Source organism: Drosophila eugracilis, unplaced genomic scaffold (assembly GCF_018153835.1).
Source record: "Drosophila eugracilis isolate 14026-0451.02 unplaced genomic scaffold, ASM1815383v1 contig_2154, whole genome shotgun sequence".
Lineage (NCBI taxonomy): Eukaryota > Metazoa > Arthropoda > Insecta > Diptera > Drosophilidae > Drosophila > Drosophila eugracilis.
In genome coordinates this window covers 13,112,383-13,131,636 of record NW_024573038.1, presented here as the reverse complement: position 1 = coordinate 13,131,636, position 19,254 = coordinate 13,112,383, and the positions used below count along the sequence as shown (strand labels likewise).

Sequence of the window (19,254 nt, the reverse complement as noted above, 5' to 3'; positions counted from 1 at the left end):
CTATTATTTATTTATTCTTGTTATTATTTATACATGTATCATGTTTTCGTACTTATGGTACCCAGGTTGGGAAATTATGAAATTAACGTAATGTTATGTGTAAGAAAATTGTGAATTTTCTCAGAATTACCATCAGGTCTGGAAAAATAAGCACTGTATGCCTACAGACCCAATTATCGTGGTCCTTCTCACACCTGAGAAACCGATGGATACCCGGAACCCGATGATAAAAAGTCTTGACATAACATAGCTGCCGATAACAATTTCAAACAAATACGAATTTTTAAAAAAATATGTGATGCTATACAATACAATTTAATTTCAAATTTATTCGTATTATATTTAGGAAATATTCTTCGTGAAAATTCAGCTGAAAATGGCTTTTAAAAAATCCTTAGTCATAAGGATCTTTAAAAATATATATAATCATTCTTAAGCTAAAATAAAACTCAGACTTAGCGGCTGTTGTTATGGTTGTTTGAATTTTATTTGGAATTGCACTTTTACTTTTGCCAAATTACAGCAACCAATCGTAAAAATTTTACAATTTTTTTTGATTTATTTTCATGTTTTTTTTTTTTCCTTTTCAACGTTAAACATACAATATATGCGTTAAAAATGCTATAGCCAAAAAATAGTATATCGTCGTACATTATTCATATTTTAATATATAAATATATCATAATGTATTTTTTTTTTCATGTTGTTGTTGTTGTTTTCAATTTCTATGTTTTTAACGCATTTGAATAAAAATTGTTTGTCATTGCACGAGCGTTTTGTTTCTCAACTTCGATTTATAATTTTCGTATTTTTACTAAATATCTTTCATTTAAAATTTTACTAACAATTGCACAACTTCGTCCGATTGATTTATACACAGATGAACAGACATACATAAAAATAGCTAAATTATTTTATATAGATTTTATCGTTTTGATAAGAAATAATATCCGGGTTTAAGCTTAACATTTTCTTTAAGTAATTTTGTTTATCTTCTTTTGTGTTTTTATAAAATTCAACTAATTTAAACTAGAATGACTCATTCAGAACGCTGCGGAAAGAATACAAAAAATATATAAGTTTCGTATAAATATTTATGCCAAAAAATTGCACTAAAACGTAAAACTCAAATTTGTAAACATAAAAAACAAAAAATATTTGCTGCAAAATATGTTTTTGAATTGGGTGTATGCTCTCTCTCTCTCTCTCTCTCTCTCTCTCTCTCTCTCAGCGCCGTCTTATAATATAAAACTTAACAAACAATAATTAATTTTTTTTTTTTAAATTGGCTCGGAAATTGTTTAAATCGCCCAGGCAACGCGATAGTTGGAGAACGGAACCGAAATGTTCTATATGGATCTATGATATATCCATTTGATAAATTCGTATTCGTATATATTTTTCATAAATTGAAACTCCAAAACTTTTCAGCTGCTGGCAAAAACAGATGATGAAGAGAAACTTAAATGCTGTATGTATAGACATAGTTCGTTACATAATCCTTCTTTCTACATATAGCTAAATTATGGAATTGTTTAGGTATTTTTTTTAATATATATATATATATATATATATATATAGTCGTCAGCTTTCGTTTTCGTTTTGATTTTTTTTTTGTTTTGCTTGAGAAATATCGTTTAAAGGAACAAGAGTCATGCCAAAGACAGCACAGAGATTGGGCTCCGGGAGTCTTTCGGTTATTCATTCAATCATTATTAAAACATAATGTACATGTCGCTGCTCTTAGATCATTTCCGATCTGGATTTGATATTTGATTAGAGTGCGAACTTCATTTTATTTTAAAATTTTCGTTTTTTTTTTGTTGGTTGTTGTTGTGGTGTTGTTGTTAAACTTTTCATAACTTTGCTGTTTTTTTATGTTTTTGTTTTTGGTCTGTTGATTTCGTTTCATTACAATATATATATATATATAGCTTCTCTGTAGAGGCTTTCTGGATTGGCTTCTGTTTTTTTGAGCTTCTCGATTTTGTAATTGTAATTGTAATTGTGGTCGTTGCTGCAGCTGGTCATAAGGCCTAAGCTCTAGATCAAGTTTATATAACAGGAATGCATGACTAATATACATATAGCTATATAATATAGGTCCTACAAGTAGCTAGGATTACATACACATTAAATTATACGGTATTAGTTATGGGCATCAAGGCATCTGTGTGCCTTGTGGAATAGTTTTATATATATCATTATATATATATATATATATATATATATTGTGGGGGTGCAGAAGGAGTTTGGGGGGAGGGGAATGTTTAACGCTTTGTGCTAAACAAAAGCCGAATAAAAAAATTCATCAAAATTTCCTCATCGAAATAAATTCTTGAAAATAAAACTCCCAGACTTATTCAATCGAAACAAAAAACTGAAGACATACACACATTATATAGATATATAGATCTACAAATATAACTCGGGAAGGCGGGCAAACAAGAAACAAGTACCGATTACGGGAAATCCCCTGCAGCATTTGCGGGGATTTTTGTAATCAGAAACTTTAGGACTTTTTCACATTGTGCTTGCTAACTACGGCCTGCAGTTTGTGCAGCTGACTAAGTAGATTGGCATTGGACTCCTCCAGACCCTCGAGGCGTTTCTTGTAGTCATGGTTCTCTGTGACCAGAATCTCGACACGCCTCTCCAGCTGGTCCATGTACTCTTTCTTCTTGCGGCGGCTTTCCTGAGCAGAGATCTATAAAAAAATAATGTTATTAATTAGTTGTTATTATTAAAAACGATGAAAGGTGCTTTATCTTAACAACCATAAATTGATTTTAAACTTACTTTATTCTTGATTTTGCGTCGAATCTTCTTGAGCGATTTCTCTTCGGCTTTGGTTAGGGGAAGCTTCTGCGGTATCGGATAGCCTTCGGCCAGCAAAGTGCGTTTCTCTTCCTCCGTCAGCAGCAGCGTTCCAGTGGATCCCTTCTGCAAAAGGTAATTAAATGTTTAATAAGTCAAGTCTTGCAAAGTTGTTCCTAATTAGATAAGTAATCTTATTTTTTTCTTCATATTTAACTTACCGGCTGCGAGCTAATCAACGGCGTATGGATCGGTTGCCGTGTCGTGGTAGCGGCTGTTGTGCTGGAACTGGAACCGGAGCCAGATGCTGATCCGGATGACGAGCGCGTGATGCCGGCAGAAGCGCGACTAACCCGTACGGATGACTCGCCACCGGCTGGATTGGCCACGGAGATAGAAACGGAAGCGTTGGGCGACAGGGGCGAAAACAAGTGTTCCGGTGTCAAGTTACCTTCGGAATCGTCGCTGGGCAGGGAGGATGGTGGCGTTAGCGGTATTCCATAGCCATGGGCATGCGATTTGCCCGAGCTATTGCTGGCCGTGTTCTGTTTCTCGCTCTTGATCTCCATTTTGGCCATCAGCAGATTGTCTTGTCCAAGGATCTGCTGTTGTCTCTGCTGGGACTTGATGAGGCTATTGTTATTGGAGGTCAGCAGAAGGCCACCGTGCTAAAAAAAAAATATTAGATAACATCATGATTATCTCCAACGAATCCACTAAGCAAACTCACCTTCGGTTCGAATAACAAATCCGATTGCAGGTGGGCCAGAGTAAGGCTGAGCTGGTGCTGTGAGCTGCTCGCTTGGGATGTGGGACTGGCGGGGCAGCTAGAGTCCGGCGACATGGGCTCATCTTTGATGGCCGACTCGTCGATCTCGATGTCAGAGCAAATGTCCGGGGACATGCTGCCTTCCCGCAACGATGACACCGACGAGCTGCAGTCGTTGTCGTACAGGTGTTGAGGTAGTTGAAAGTGCTCCAAATTGGCCACAACCACGTGGCTTGAACCGGATCCATGGTGTGACTGTTGATGGTGCAGGCCATTGGATCGCGTCAGTTCCGCGACGGAGGTGTTTAGGGCGGGATTGCTGCTCAGCCGGCTAATGGGCGTGGCATGCGTGGGCGGGACGTGGAAACTAAGGCGGTCAATGAGTCCGCGCCCACTAGTCGCCGTCTTCGGTGAAATGGCGGGATAGCACTCGTCGTCCATGTCTAAATTAGTACATAAATAAAAATTAGATATTAAAAATAAATTCTTAAATATGTATTTTATTTTTCATAAAAATTTGTTAGGACCTCTCTTATTTTTAATAATTTTTAATGTTTTTTTTTAAAAGAACTTAAAAGACACGTCATTCATTTTAACAGCACGCCGACAAGCCTGCGGTTGAGTAATAAAAGATCAGAAATCATTTTTGCTGAGTAAAAATAATTTAAGAAATTTTAAGCTTAAATTATCTTATAGTTTTTATATTCCTTATTACTTTAAACAAACAAATTTAAAGATTTTAAATATTTGAATAAATCCAGTTTAACTTCCATAACTTCCTTTGAAGTTGTTCTAATCAAAAACTAGAATTTTCTATCAATTCTGCGCTATCACTTTAATGGCTAGGCTTTGGCTTACGTCAATCAGGAATAATTTCTTAGTTAATTGTTATTTAAGCAAAAAAATAATTAGCTCACAGACTTCTTTACTCAAGCTCTGTTTTATTTTTTCGGCAGACAAAAAGCTTAATCAAATAGAGCAATATGTGGGCTAATATGTACCTACATATATGCTGGCCAAATATTATTGCCTCTAACCCACATTATTATGCAAGATTGGGTGTTCTATAGTCTGTAAGTAAGTAAATATCAGATCACTTTCCTTTGCCAGAGCACGCGTCAATTCCCCGAGCTGCACTTGTGTTTGCATTTGATATTCTGTTGTTTCAGTTTTTTATATATTTTCCCCCTTGCTAGTTCTCTCACCCCCTTGGTAACTCCACCAACGCTATAACTACAAAACATTTTTTTTTTTTCGTTTTTAATTTTATTTACACAGTTGTCGTACAGTTTCCATAAAATTACAAATAATAACAGCTCGAAAATGTGAACAACAAAAAAAAAAAAAACAAAAACAGAAACTAAAAAAAATGAGAAGCCCAGAACTCGGGCAGGGTAATTATACACAGTTTGCTGCCGCCATACATACGTACAGCTGATATCGCGTCAAAGTACAAAACTTCATGCACGAGTACTGCGTTAAATTGCTAAATGCTACCGCGACACTGCAAACAGAACAGAGCGGATCCGAAACGGTTTTTCAACTGTTATTCTTGTCAGCGTTGTTTTCACTATGTACATGGCCTAAATTAACCAACTGCCAACTGTGTTTGGATTGCTATTTGGGGTTTACACCCAGCAAGCCAGCTAGCCAAAAAAAATTAACTTGATCTACGTCTGGATGCAGTTGCCCGAAGTTATCGGTAATCGGTTTTGTTTTCCTCAAATATTGTGGATATTGTCAAAGTTATTACATAATAATAACATACGCAATGTAATATTTTAATATTCCACTTAGAATTCATAATTTTACATAAAATATATAAAGAAATATATATCTGAATGATCTGAATGAAATTTATCGATAAACCAAAATTGTTAAAAAAAAGTGTGCACACTCTCAGATAATAAAGAAGTTTTTCCTTTTCTATTTTTATTAAGAATTATATCAAAATATTATTTAAGAGGATTTAAGAGTTATCGATAACACTACGCGTTCTTTTGCCAGCTTTAACATTTATTAATTATTTTCCAAACTTAGCATTTCGTTGAATGTTCTAAAATAGTTTTAAATAATTATGAAAATTAAATCGATAAGTTATAGATTATCGATAACCGGATCTCGATAAGGACACTAAATTAGATAAGTTCCAAAATAACAGTGCTTTTTTGAAAACATCAAAAGTAAAAGAGGCCCTTATAACATACACATAAAGCTTATATAGTTCTCCGATAACTTACCCTCGATCTTGGCCTGGAGGCTTTTTGGTGAATCGGGCAGGGAGTCAACGTCGCTGCTGAGGCTGTAGGAGTGCTCCGTCTTGATCGGCTGTGTGCCATTGAGCAGGGCATCCGAGATGAGCTTGTCGTTGAGTATGACGGTGGGATCTTTGACGTCCCGATCGAACAGCCAGTCGTGCATATCGTGATCGGGGCTAATTTTCAAGGATTCCTGTTTGCAGGGCAAAAAAAAAAAAAAAAAAAATAGAAACAAACAAATGGTTTGCAATTAGTAAATGTACAAAAGTCATTCATAGTCGTGTTGCACAGCGATAGCACGCTTATATAATTAGAAACAAAAAAACTGAATGCGAAAACAAAAAGTACAATTGCCATACACCCAAAGTACTTTAACGTACCTATATATATACGACCTATGGCAAAATCACACGAGAATCGCAAACCCAAAACGCAACATGCGCCATGCAGATAGCTCAAAAGTAGCAACAAAAACTTCTGCTATATACTATATACTATATATTAAAACTGATTTGATTTGATTTTAGAAGTATGAGTATATATATATATAGATCAGATCCCAACTGGCCCCTATGCATATGGTATGGCTATGCAATATATTTCTGTTGTCAATCTTATCAGAAGACATTTAGACCATTCGACCGACCATGCTCGGCGATTCGGACGTACCCTTGAAATAATAATAAATTGTTGTTCCTGCTATTGTTGTTGTTGTTGTTGTTGGACTTTCGGTGGCAATCAGTAGAGAGAGGAAACCATTTTTAAAAGTTATCAATCGTTAAGTCATTATTTTTGGTAAACCTGCAAAATCAGTGGTGGGAATATTTCCAGCCTAGGTGGGCCAGCAAATGCTTCTGGGTTGGGTAATTGGTACTCCAATTTTATTAGCTTCGAGTAAAGGTATTTTCAGATAATTAAAGGTATGCTAATGCCTAATCAGGTAGGTACTTTAGCTTAGTAGAAGCAAAAAGGTAGTGTTATTAGTTAGTTTGTCAAGTTGTTTGTTAAGTTTAAGAGCGGTTTTTTTTATGATGAAATTACAATTTCTAAAGGAAGTTAATCGATTTTCATCATAGAAGTTTTATTAAGGTCAAAAAACGACTTTATCAATGGAGGAGATAAGACTCTCTAAGATAGATAATCCTAAAGGATCTATTAAAAGCATTTTAAAGGTCATTGCCCATTCCCCATAACCATTAAAGTTGCCAATCGTGTTTTGTCGTAAGTTGTTGGCACAAATTTAAATTAAGACTCGCTTGGAGTTTTGACTTTGCAAGAGTGTAATTAATTATAATGAACGAGCCCAGTGTTAAGTGTTTTTTTTTTTTCGATGCTGAGAGTTAAGATGAGTGCTACCTAAAACCAACCTTGGAGATCACTCAGAATCACAATAAAAGTGCAGCACAAATAACCTAAACGAGTTCTATTCCATTGCCGCCAAAAAAGCAAAAACCAAATGGTATAATGTTGCTGAGACAGCTCCAGAATATATAAATATATATATTATATATATCTTTTAAGCCAGCCCCACGATGATGTAATCCCGAATGTGCCAGATTTTTTTTTTTTTTCGGACTGGATTCGCTTAATTGTCGCCCGGCAATCTACGGCAATAAATTGCTGACCCATTTAAAGGCGGCATTCTGTGGCAAATATGCACATGGATACGGACTACTATATATTCAAGTGAGTGAGTGACTGACTGACTGTCTGTCTGTCTGTCTGTCTGTCTTTCTGCGATAAAGAAGTGCATGTAATTACGCTTTAAAAACACATTTGTATGTAAAATCCCATTCGAGCCCCACCTCTCTAACTCACCAAACAGTTCACATTCTAAGCCAAAAACCAAAATGGAATCCAGTTTTGGCCATAAAAAAAACAGAAAGAAATAAGGGAACGTCGTCGAAGTCGTGTGTAGATATGTAAACAGGTATGATTCTTCCCGATTCTTTAGCGGGCTCTTCGGTTCTTTAAATTCTTCAAATACTTTGGTTTTCTTCCACCTAACCGTAAGTCTAAACATTGATTACCGTTTGTAAGCATTTGATTGGTTTAAACTGTTAACTACAAACGAGGGTGGTTTAATGGCAGAAATGTCAATGATCACTCTTTACTTAACTAGTTTTTATTATTAAATTTTACCCCTCTTTAACTTTAAATATTTTCTTGTTTATATACAAATTTCTCTTCTTTCTAGTCGGCCTACTTCTTGACTTGATTAATTCCCATAAATCATAAACTCTCCAAACACATAAAAGTTTCAAATTTTTTAGCCAAATTAAATCGTAGAAATCTTAGAAAAAAGATAAACAAAGCTGTAACCACAAATTAACTTAAAAGCTTTAAAAAAACTTTTAAAATAAAAACAAGTTTTTACTTTTCAAAGTTGCCACTTCAATATGTCAAAAAAAAGTAACATAAAATTCATTTTAAATTTCAAGCTGTGAACTATTCGAATTTAAGTTTATTTAACAAGCAATAAAATGTATTTTTTATAGTTAACAAAATGCCTAATTTTCTTTAAATGTTATATTAAAAAATTCAACTGATATTTAAGTTGTGATAAAAAGTTGTTTTTCTTAAGGAATTTAACAATAATTTTGTAAAACTGTTAATTTGGCACTTAAAGTTGGTTAAAAAATTGCTAATTACAGCTTATGAGATTACTAAGTTTTACCTAAATTTAAGCTTAAATACCTTCCAACCATTGATTGAGGATTTGTCAATATTTAATAACAACTTGTAATTACTATTTATTTTACAACTTGCATTTAAGGAAACTTAAAATTAGCTAGTAAAAACATAAAAAAAACTCTTGCAGTAATTAAAAAAAAAATTGGCAAAAAAATTTGGCAAAGAAAGTGCGATAATAGCCAGAGGTTTCTCTTGGCCAAATGATTTTTCGGCCCCCCCTGTAATTCACAAATTCTGAAAGCCAACGAAAGTATGGAATAACCGAGAATTAATGATCCGCCCATTATGCTAATACTCGTGGGCCGTCCCTCGCATTTTTTTTTTTTTTTTTTTTTGATTTCATTTCATTTCGATGGCCAGCCAGCATAATGCATTAAAATACAAATACACCAAGTGCTTTCTCCGCATTTTGGCCGTTGCCATATATCGGGCCAAAAAGAAGAAGAATCGGTAGGGTATATATATATATATAGTATATACTACTTATAAGCACCGAGAAGCGTAAATAAAATGTGAGGAGTGTGCGTGCCAGCCCGCAGAGTGTGTGTGTGTGTGTGTGTTTATGATGAGTTCAACGAACCTCGGGAATTGTTGAGAATTAGCAATTCTTGAAAAATGCTACCAAAACGGGCAACACACACACACATACACACACCTGTACATTTGGATACAGAACACAGATACCCAGCCAGGCAGTCGTACAAACAAATACCCATACAAATATTTATATGTATGTTTGTGGCCGATGATGAAAGAAAGAAGAAAGCCAAGCCAGGAGAGAGAGAAAGAGAAAGAGAGAAAAAGACGGCAAAAATGCTCAAAGGCATTTGCTACCTCTTTTGTTAGCTGCTGCGGATCAGGTGGGGGCATCGTGCTCAGGAGTTGGGCCACTACACAGCGGGAAATAACATATTGCAATTCCTTATCTTGATCCTCTCTCTCTTATCTTATCTTTAGCTCAGGTTTAGCCATCTCAAATCATATCTTATAATAACAAACACTGCCCCCCCATATCTTAGATAACTTTTGTTTATTTTCAATTCTATTTTTATATCCGTTCGTTCGACTTGCAAATCTTATCAATTTCAAAACTCAAATCTAAGCCATTCTAGACAGTAAACTAGCTAACAAAAACGACGAATGCCACAACGACCTTGCGGGAAAATAGTGTAAATCATAAAGTAAATATTATTATTAAGTACTTAAGATGATTAACTCCAATGAGGTTGTTAATGGGTTTTTAAACTTCTTTAATGATACTTGATGGGAATTTTAAAAATAAATATTTGAAGTTAAAAGAAGTAGTTAAACCTTTAAACTTAAAACAAAAGTCAACGGTTATACTTCCAAAAATTAAACTCCAATATTTTCAAACCTAACACCATTTTTTATTCAAATTTCTACCTGGGCAAGCTAGTACTTTTACCATTTATGAATTTAAAATAAATATTCAAAATTATTATGCAATCTTATTAGGCTATTGACCATTTCCTATCAACATTTTTTCCGTGTGCACCTGTAGCACTGTTTTTGGTTGCACGTTTCAGGTGGGCCTGTGCCTCTTTCCCACCGATGTGGTGTGTGTGTGTGTGTGTTCCAAACGAAAGCGCGGCGGCACCGGTGAAATGGCTAAGGGCGCCTTCTCAAGTGGAAAGCGTTGTGGTAAGCAAGATGCTCGACTTCGACTTGGAGTTGGAGTTGGAGTCGAAGTGCTGGGTACGTTGAAGTGCCTCTTAGGCCACAAAAACCGCTTGAATGCGGCTAAGCCCGACTTGAGTTGGCCTGCCAGCCAGCAATCGATTGCCTAACCACCATTCGGCGGAGGAGCCTGTGAAATGCAATCATTTGACCCCATTTCGTTGGCAATTCAAGTCAAGAAAAAAAAAAGAAAAGAAAAGGAAAACCTGTTGCGCCGTCGCTTGAATGTCACGTGCAGCAGAGAATGGTTCTCTTTACTTTTTTTTTTGGTTTTCTTCAGGTGTCTCTCGCACTCACCCTGTCACCTGGGAACCCAATCAAGCACAGCTACTTTGAAAACGATAAAGGTAAAACAGAAACAGAAAAAAAAAACAAAATCAAAATCAAAATAGCCGCCGGAGGGGTTTTTCTTTATCTTACGGCATTAAATTAACATACATATATGGGTGTTGGTGTTGCCGGGTCCCCAGGTTTAGCCATTATACAATTTTATTCAAATTTCCAGTCTTTGAGTCTTCAGAGTCTTTAGTCTTTCTTCCCGAAAAATCAACAACAACAACGTCAGGAAAGGGTGAAAAAGAGCCACAAACATACAATTTCATAAAAAATAATTAAACTGGTTATAGTTTTTTTTTTTTTTTTTTCAGCTTTGGTTTGGTTTCTCCTCTTTCCTCTTTCTTTCCACCTCTACATCTCCTTTGGGCTTTTATTTTTTAATTTTTTTTCACCTTTTTTGGCTGTTTTGTCTATACATTTTTTTTTTCGATTTTTTTGCTTGCTCCACAATTTGGATTGATTAAATAATGTTGCAGCAAGCGAAAACCTTTCACATTTATAAAAAACAAAAAACAAAAAAACTGCAGCCGTGTGCGTGCGGATCATTATGTATATATATCTACATATATATCGTTTTCTTTGTGTTGTGCACAGCATTTTTTAGCCGAGTCTTTATTTCTTTCCAATTTTTATGCCCAGGCTGCATCATTCGGTGTGTTGGTAAAGTGAAAGGTGCTCCCACAATTCAAAAAACACAACAAAAAAAAAACACACACAGAAACTGAACTGCCTTTTAACTTGAAAAATTGCTACGGTTTCGTTTTTCGTGAGCGTGGTAAATGATAATGGGGCTACGATGTAAATGGCCAACCAACAACCTCAAACCTGTGACTTCTTCTTTGCCTTGAAAAGAAAGTGCGAAAAAGAAAACCCTTCCAGAATTTAAGTTAGTTAGATACATTACGTATACGACATGTTGTACGGGAGAGTAAGATGCAAACTTTTATGACGTTGATTCGTTATAAATATAAACTTAATGTGTGTATAAAAATAGCTGGGGTGTTTTGGGGGTGGAGGTGCAATGCGGGCTTAGCTTATCGCCAACATATGTTTGTGTTCGCCTTTTTTTTTTTTCGTGGGTGAGGAAAGTACGTAAGCAGGTCTGACGTAGCCAAACGATTTGCAAACGCAAATTATTGTGAAAGTAACCAAAGAGTAAAAAAAAAATAAAAAAAAATTTAAACAAGGAAAACTACGAAGAGGTGGTGCCAGCCCCAGACTACCAAGCGCCCACAATCTTCAGCCTTTGGTTATCCTAATCCGTCGGTGATCGTTTGGCTGTTAGTTAAGATATATATGGTGGGTGCTTAAACAAAGATCTATAGAGTCACAAACATTTTAGACTGTCTGCTGTCTGATGCCTTTCACAAATAAAAATAAAAAATGAAGACAAAAACACGTTGAAGAGCGGCCAAAAAGCTAAATGCGAACATCTGCATATATGCAAAGCAGACGCATAACCATTTTGGCAATGCGCGGATGAGTCAGAGAACAGAGAGCTGGGCTGGCGACCTTATTGGAGAACCCATAATGAATTCACTTTCAAGGCTTCTCGGAAAGATAATGCTTGAAAAATGTGCTGTCGTCGGATGGGTAATTACTGAATTCTAGGCCTTAACTTATGGCCCACTAATGGTTGATGATGTATGACTTAAAGATTTCAGTTTACCAGGAATTTGATTAGAAGATACTTTTTGGTGGTTCCCATAAGATATGTCAGTAAGATATCTTGGATTTTATGTTTATTATATTTTCATTTTATTTTACAACTAACTAATCTTTAGTTAAAAACTTTCTTAATGACTAGCTATTTCTTATTTATGGTTTACTAATTGCTAGGGTTATATCATCTCTTAAGTAATCAGCAAAGAGACTTTAGGAAAGACTTTCCCTTAACTTTTTTGAAAGAGATATTAAGGTCCATATGGTTTATGGTTTAATGACATTTAAGAATCATCTCCTAACATCTGTTCTTGAACGTCTTTATAGACCCACTAATCATCACTAAACATCACGTAAAATCAGTTCAAAAATCCACAAACGTTATGGATATCTAAACTGCCACATAAATCCAATAAAATCCATAACCTTTGCTCTTTGAGCTCCATAAAGCCAAAGGGTTTAACCTCTATTAGAGCTCGAAAGACATGTTCTAGCTGTGGGTGTTCCCATTAAGCCCCATCCCATTAAGCCTCACTTCTTAAAGGCTTACTTCCTTTGTTCCTTCGCCTCCTGCCAAAAAAGCATCCAACTGTTGCTTCCTAGTTTCCCTATTGCCTGTTGCCTGCTGTTACACTTATCGTATAACACTTCATTAGCACTGGCAATATGTTGCCCACGCCCACGCCCAATCTACCACCCACCCACCACCCACTCACTCACTCACTCACTCCCAAGGAAATCAGATGAGAAGGTGGTAGATGACTGTAACATATTGTAAATTCAGAGCGGGTCCATGAATAATTCACACTGGTTCAGTCTTATGGCCACAACAACTCCTTCGAACGTCCTGACATTGACGTCAAAAACAAAACGCAAACAGCTGGCCAAATGGCCGCCCACTCTTTTGGCCAAAGAGAAGCTAGCTGGCTACTATTAAAAACCAAAAAAAATCTGGCCAAAAAGAGTAAGTTAAGAGAGGGTTTTCTGTGTGGACTTTAACTGCGCATCCTGCAGTGCGCAGCGCGTGTAAATCCGCATGAATGGCCGACATGAATGGGAAACTATATATATATATATAGATATATCTAAAGAGAGAGGAGCCAGCGAGACTGGCGCACATGTAAACCAATACTATGTGGGGGCACAAATTTAATTATGCGCGCTTTTCGTTTTTTTTTTCTTTGGCTTTGCCATATGTTTGGACTTTTGGCATAGAAATTGTGTCGCTGGAGCGGGCTAAATTTGCAATAGTCGCTGGGTTTCTTTGCAGTCGCTTTGTGCTTTAACCTGTTTTGCAGATTGCAACGCTTTGGCTCATTGGAAATGTCAAAGTTAAGCAATATAATCCACCAATACAATGGTTTTACTATATATATAGCTGAGATATATATCTACATTGATAGACCATATTGAAAGTATCGTGCATAGCTTGAACTAGTTATTCAAATATGCTCTCGAGAGTCAAGACTTTTAGCTCTCGAGATAGCCAAGCTATAAAGTCTGTTGCCAAGCACGTTTTTCTGTTTTTTTTCTGTTTTTTCTGTTTTCTGTTTTTCCGTTTCTTGTCGCCTGTTTGGAAGTTGTATACATTCTCGTGTGCATTTTAAATAGCGGGCCTTGCATTTGGCCGTTAGAAAAGCTTTAGACTAAACCTCAATTTGCATTCATTGAGGCAACAGGCTATATTAACCATATAGGGTAACGAATTGGTCGAAAAGAAATGGCTAATATCATTAAACACGCCCATATTCTGCTTATATAAGCGAAAGTTAACCCACAAAAGAACAGCTCTAGAAATGTCAAAGATATAGATATATATATATATTTCTATATTGGTTGGTTATATATCTCAATGGAAGTGGTGAAAACTTGCTGACTTCTTGCTGGCTTCTTGTTAATGCTGCAATTTTCCCCTAAACCTGTCTCTCTTTCCGCTCTCTCTTTCTTCTGCTTTTAGCCATGCTTATAGCCAATTTAAAAAAAAATGGTAGAAAAGTCGCCGGGTTTTTTTTTGACTTTGGTCAGCATTCTTCTGTGAAGGCAAATGCAGTTTATTTTGTTTAAGCCCAAGGTAAACTCTTCCGGCAGTTGGCTGTTTCTCTCTTTTTTCGAGGTAAGATCGTGCAACGATCTTGAAGATTTTAAGTTTACCAAGAAGCTTAGTTTTTTTCAATTTCTAGTTTTCGTTTTCTTTTCAAAAACACACAACCCTTTCTATATATGTATAATTTCTATAATTATTTCAAATCTACTTAGCTATTCCCAAAAGATAAGCTCAGCTTTAGGTCCGCTTGATGATGAACTCTGTTTCCATGTGCCTCTTATCAATGAAATGTGAAAATTTCAGCAGTAATTTTAGCTTTCAGCAGAAACAATTTTATGATGTATTTTCTTATCAAGGCTGGACCAGACCAGCACTAGAATCGAAAGTCGTTTAAGCTGAAACTTTGATATATATATTTGCAATGGAAACTGTTTTTACGCTTCATAAATCGTATTCTTAAGAAAAAGTAACAAGTCAATTATTATTATTGATCTGTTTTGTAGTTTTGCTGGTTTTTCCCCCAAGCAATTTTCACAGAATTCCCCCCTGATCATGGGAATATATAGTATGTATAGCTGTGTCAACTCTTCATTGCTCTCAACTGATAGAGCCAAGGGGAACCACTCAAAGATCTCTGTGACTGTGAATGAAAATAAGGTAGGCGGGAGGGGATTAGTTGATAGCAAATGATCGGAATCTCGGAAATGCAGAGCACGTGACGTTATCGCAGACCTGCTAACCCCTATTGGGACTTTCCAAATTCCGTTACCCTTATTAAAAATCAACTTCCCAATTTAATAAAAATTGATTATCGGCACACGTCAAGCGCTATTATTTTTAGTTTTTTTTTTTGTTTTGTTTTCTTCAAGAAAAAATCCCCAATCGCATCATAATTATTATTTATTATTTTAGTTTTTATTTTTTCTTTTACTCGAGTGGAAAATGGCTCGCTAAGCTAATCAAAATTGGGCATTTCAGGCCTTATCTGGACCCAAGTCTACTTTTTTTTTTTCTAGCTTTATTTTTTGGTTACAAAATACTTTGAGATAAGATTGTTGATATGCCGCTGAAGAGACTTTAGAATGATAGTTTATATTAATAAAAATAATGCCAAAATAGAAAACTGAAAAGGTTTATATTTCAAGGGAATTTCGTTATCTAACCCTGTTAGATATCTTAACCTGATCTTGATCTTAGGTATTTGAAGGGTATAGAAGAGGCGACTTTGCCATTCAACCAACCGATAATTTCTTGTTATGGGCACACACAGGCATTTGAGATACTTATGAGGTAATTTAGCGCACGCCCCGGGGTACGGGTACATTGTACCGCTTACGGCGGGAAAATACAACAACAAAACGTAATGCCAAAAACAAAAACCAATAGAAAACCTATGCACGCGTGCATTTTCCCGGGCATTGGGCCTATTTCTGGCCCCTTCATCTACATTGTTTCTAGGAGTCGGTCGAGTGTATAGTCGCCGTCGTGCATTATTATCTCCTAATAGTAATGACACTGACGGGCCATACTCTATTTGACTATTTGACTAGCTGCAAAGTGCAGCGGCAGGCGAAAAAAAAAAAAAGTCATTACTTTGCATTTAGACCAGCTGATAGTAAGCTCTTATCAACTCCACATGCCTGCTCCTCCTCGTCTGCCTCCTTCCATGCCATAATAGATTCTTTTCTTGTGTACTGCTCGACCAGCAGAGCTTCCTCTACACAGAAATTAAATTCTTAGATCATCAACTTAAGTTTATATTAAATTGGGAAAAATAAAAAGTGAACTTGGACCTTTTGTGAATGAAAATATGACAAATATTTTGATAAGCATCTTGATTTTTTATTGTAAAATATTTTTAAAATTATTCAAACCGATGGTTTATAGCTGATTTAACATAATTTAATGGGAATAAGTTTTAGAATCTCTTTTGGTTATAAACTAATATCCCTAAAAAATCTAAGAAATTATAAAAAATTAATAGAAGACCAGTGGGTTTTGCACAGCGACCTTTAGTACTTTGTACTTTAAAGTACTTTAAACCTTATTAAGTCATTATCATCTACATGATGTAATTAATGCTAAAAATCTACTATATTATTCAGATACAGATCTGTATTTTTTCTCTGTGTACAACAGCAAGAACAAGTTAAATGGACGGACAGAGGGACTACGGACTGGATGGACGGGCGGACGACATGTATTCATTACTGTTTCCGCAGCGATAAGCAATAGACGACGGGCATCAACATCTATGAGTACTCCGCAAATGAAGCTCAGCCAGCGCGTACTCTCACCACTCATTTCATTATTTTGAAACATTTCACGATTGTCATATATATCATATATATGTATGTATGTTTAAGTGTTAGAAGTTCCAAGGGGTGATAAGGAAGAGTGAAGAGTGAAAACAACCAGAAACTAGAAATCGTTCGCTAATGATAAATTTCTTTTTAATTTCTTGGAAAACTCCAATTATCATTATCGCCAAACAACTTTGTAGAACAGCGAAACTTCTAAGTTATGAACAGAAATGTTTCCTGACTTGCCGAGATAGATATATGTAGTCCCCTCTTATCACTAACCATGTAAATTGATATATTCGAACACAAAAACTCACTAAAAAAAAATTGTGATTTTCTTCCCCGAAACGAGAACGCCTGCCAGCCAAGATAAAGGCCTTGAGAATTGCCTTTTTCTATATAGGTTTGTTTCGATTCTGTCATATCATATCTATTTGGCAAAGTATTTTCTGTTGGGTAATGCCATTGGGCTCGGCGCACTCAAAAGAACGTCGTCGTCGTCGTCGTCGTCCTCTCTATATGAAAAATAAAAACTATGATTCTGGGTGTGCTGTATATTACGGGGTGTCTGATGTCTGGTAGCCGGGCCGGCAGGCAATTCGATTAGATTTTGGTTTCTTTTTCACCTAAAACAGTTTTTGAGTTTTTTTTCTTGTATTTTTTTTGGGGGGGTTCAGAGTGAGCGGACATTTTTATGAGGTTGCTTGCTTGGGACAGGTTTGATCGTAGGCCAGTTTGTTAGTGATCGGCATTCTCTCAGGTGATCGCATATATACATAGACTTGTAGACTCGTAAATGCAAACTACTTAATATGCAGAGAAAGAAAAAGAAAACAGGCTAAAATGTCCGTGGGACCCTTTAGAGAGGTTTTATTTTGTTTCTATTATTTTTCTCCTTCTTACTCAAATCGATCATCATACTTAGAATTCAGCTCATGAATAAGTTCACGTTTTTCTCCCCCAAACTGATAAGCTCTTAATGTGGGTCATTAAAATGTTTTTTTCTTGAGACTTTTTTAAATGCAATTTCGTTTCGTGGAAGCGCACGAGTCTTACATGTTTAAAATGTATAACCGAAATGACTTAATAATCGTGTGGTTTTTTTTTTTTAAAGATGTCGCTGGTTAAAGATCACAGTTCAAGTCTTGTCGAATTGCCTAACATTAGTTCGGACAGATTTCCCCCGTACATATATTATAAGTGTTATAACATTTGGAGAGCTAGCCTATATCTTGGTATATTTTTTCTTATCGTTTCGTTCAAGTTGTCGTCGGCTTTAACTTTCACATATAGCCAGACCCCCATATCAAGCATAAGGTGTACCCCTGCTGTAATAAAAGCTCTCAAGTATCAATAGTTCTGTTGCCTGATATAAAATGTACTAATACAAGTTGCTGTTTTTTTTTCTTTTTGCCTTTCGAGTGGTAATTTAAACACTTACCGGATCTAAGTCGGAGTCCCATATATCTTTGAGGTCGCCATCGTAGAATTCCATGGTTCTTTGAGGTTGCTGCGCTCCAAAGAACTCTCTTAGTTGATCTTGCGGTTCGGTTTTGGGGTTGGTTTGGGATTTTAGTTAGTTAGTTTTGGTTTGATTCGGTTCCACTCGGTTGCAGTCACACTAATTTGTTGTTGTTGTTGTTTTTGTTTTTCTCTAGTTTAACCCACTTAGAAACTGTCTTTTTGTTTAAGTGTATAGTATTATACTATTATTTTCTTTATGATTTTTACTCTGACTCTTTCTTTTGCTCTTTCTTTTTTTTTATATCTTCTTTATACCTCGGACTCTCTTTCTATACCTCTCTCTTGAATTTTTTGTGTGTGGTGTTTTTTTTTTCTTTCTTTCTTTCAAAACGAACAGTTCTGGGTGATGACTGTTGGGTTGCTTCTTTATAACACTTATTAAGGGGAAACCTGTTGCTTCCAGAGAATGTTTTCACTTGACATTGTTATAGTCTACGTGTGTGTGTGTTTTTGTGTGTGTGATTTTTACGTTTGTATGCGTTTACCGGGCATTCATTTGTGTATATGTGTGTGTGTATGTTAGGGTGTATCTGTGTACGGATCTAACTTGGTTTACAAATGTCGGCTGGAATTTAACTTGTTGCATGCGCTTTTTCTTGTCGGATTATATTTGGCGTTAACATTAATTGAATTATTAACTTTTTTCTTCCCGATTCGGAAACGAAACACTCGATTTTCATAGAAAATAGTTTATAATTATATTATATTTGTGGATTTCAAACGTTGCTGTTGATAATCATATAATTTAGTTTTTTTTTTATATTTGATTTTTCCTTTTGCTGTGTGATTTTGGACTTGATTACGATTTCAATTGATATAATTGAATTTTTTTATTTTTGATGTGTTTTGTGTGTAGATGGAGGCCAGTATTAAACTGCTTTTAAAATGGCTTTGCTCGGCCCGTGTATAATAGCATTTAATATGTGTAGTTAATATCGTTAACTTTAGCAATAATATTTGTATGCTTGGATGTATTTGTATGGGATGGTAGCACACAATTAGAATAAACTGTCCGTAGTGCGACTGCAGCCAAAAACGGTACTAAACTAAATGTCGGTGAAATTCTTGTGAATGCGAACGAACGAATCGAAACGTCAGCCCTCTGCCGGCGTCGCTGCTTGCCGTTTTTTCTCTTTCTCTCTGTGCCAC

General features: G+C 35.9%; 1 protein-coding gene across 1 annotated transcript; it reads right to left on the bottom strand.

Annotated features, from left to right (window-relative positions):
• Positions 1 to 463: 463 nt before the first annotated feature.
• On the bottom strand, positions 464 to 19,169 carry LOC108118212 (cyclic AMP response element-binding protein A). The gene is made up of 6 exons (XM_017230781.2): positions 18,023 to 19,169; positions 5,827 to 6,037; positions 3,548 to 4,029; positions 3,039 to 3,485; positions 2,800 to 2,943; positions 464 to 2,707 (listed from the first exon to the last, which is right to left on the bottom strand). The coding sequence occupies exons 1-6, from the start codon at positions 18,074 to 18,076 to the stop codon at positions 2,513 to 2,515; spliced, it is 1,533 nt and encodes a 510-aa protein (XP_017086270.1). The 5' UTR covers positions 18,077 to 19,169; the 3' UTR covers positions 464 to 2,512.
• Positions 19,170 to 19,254: the final 85 nt, after the last annotated feature.

Excerpts from the sequence above, each read along its gene's own strand:
- LOC108118212 (XM_017230781.2), bottom strand. The coding sequence starts at position 18,076 with ATGGAATTCTACGATGGCGACCTCAAAGATATATGGGACTCCGACTTA. Across the intron at positions 4,030-5,826 it reads CCTCCAGGCCAAGATCGAGG|ACATGGACGACGAGTGCTAT; the intron begins GTAAGTTATCGG and ends GTACTAATTTAG. Across the intron at positions 3,486-3,547 it reads ATTTGTTATTCGAACCGAAG|CACGGTGGCCTTCTGCTGAC; the intron begins GTGAGTTTGCTT and ends TTTTTTTTTTAG.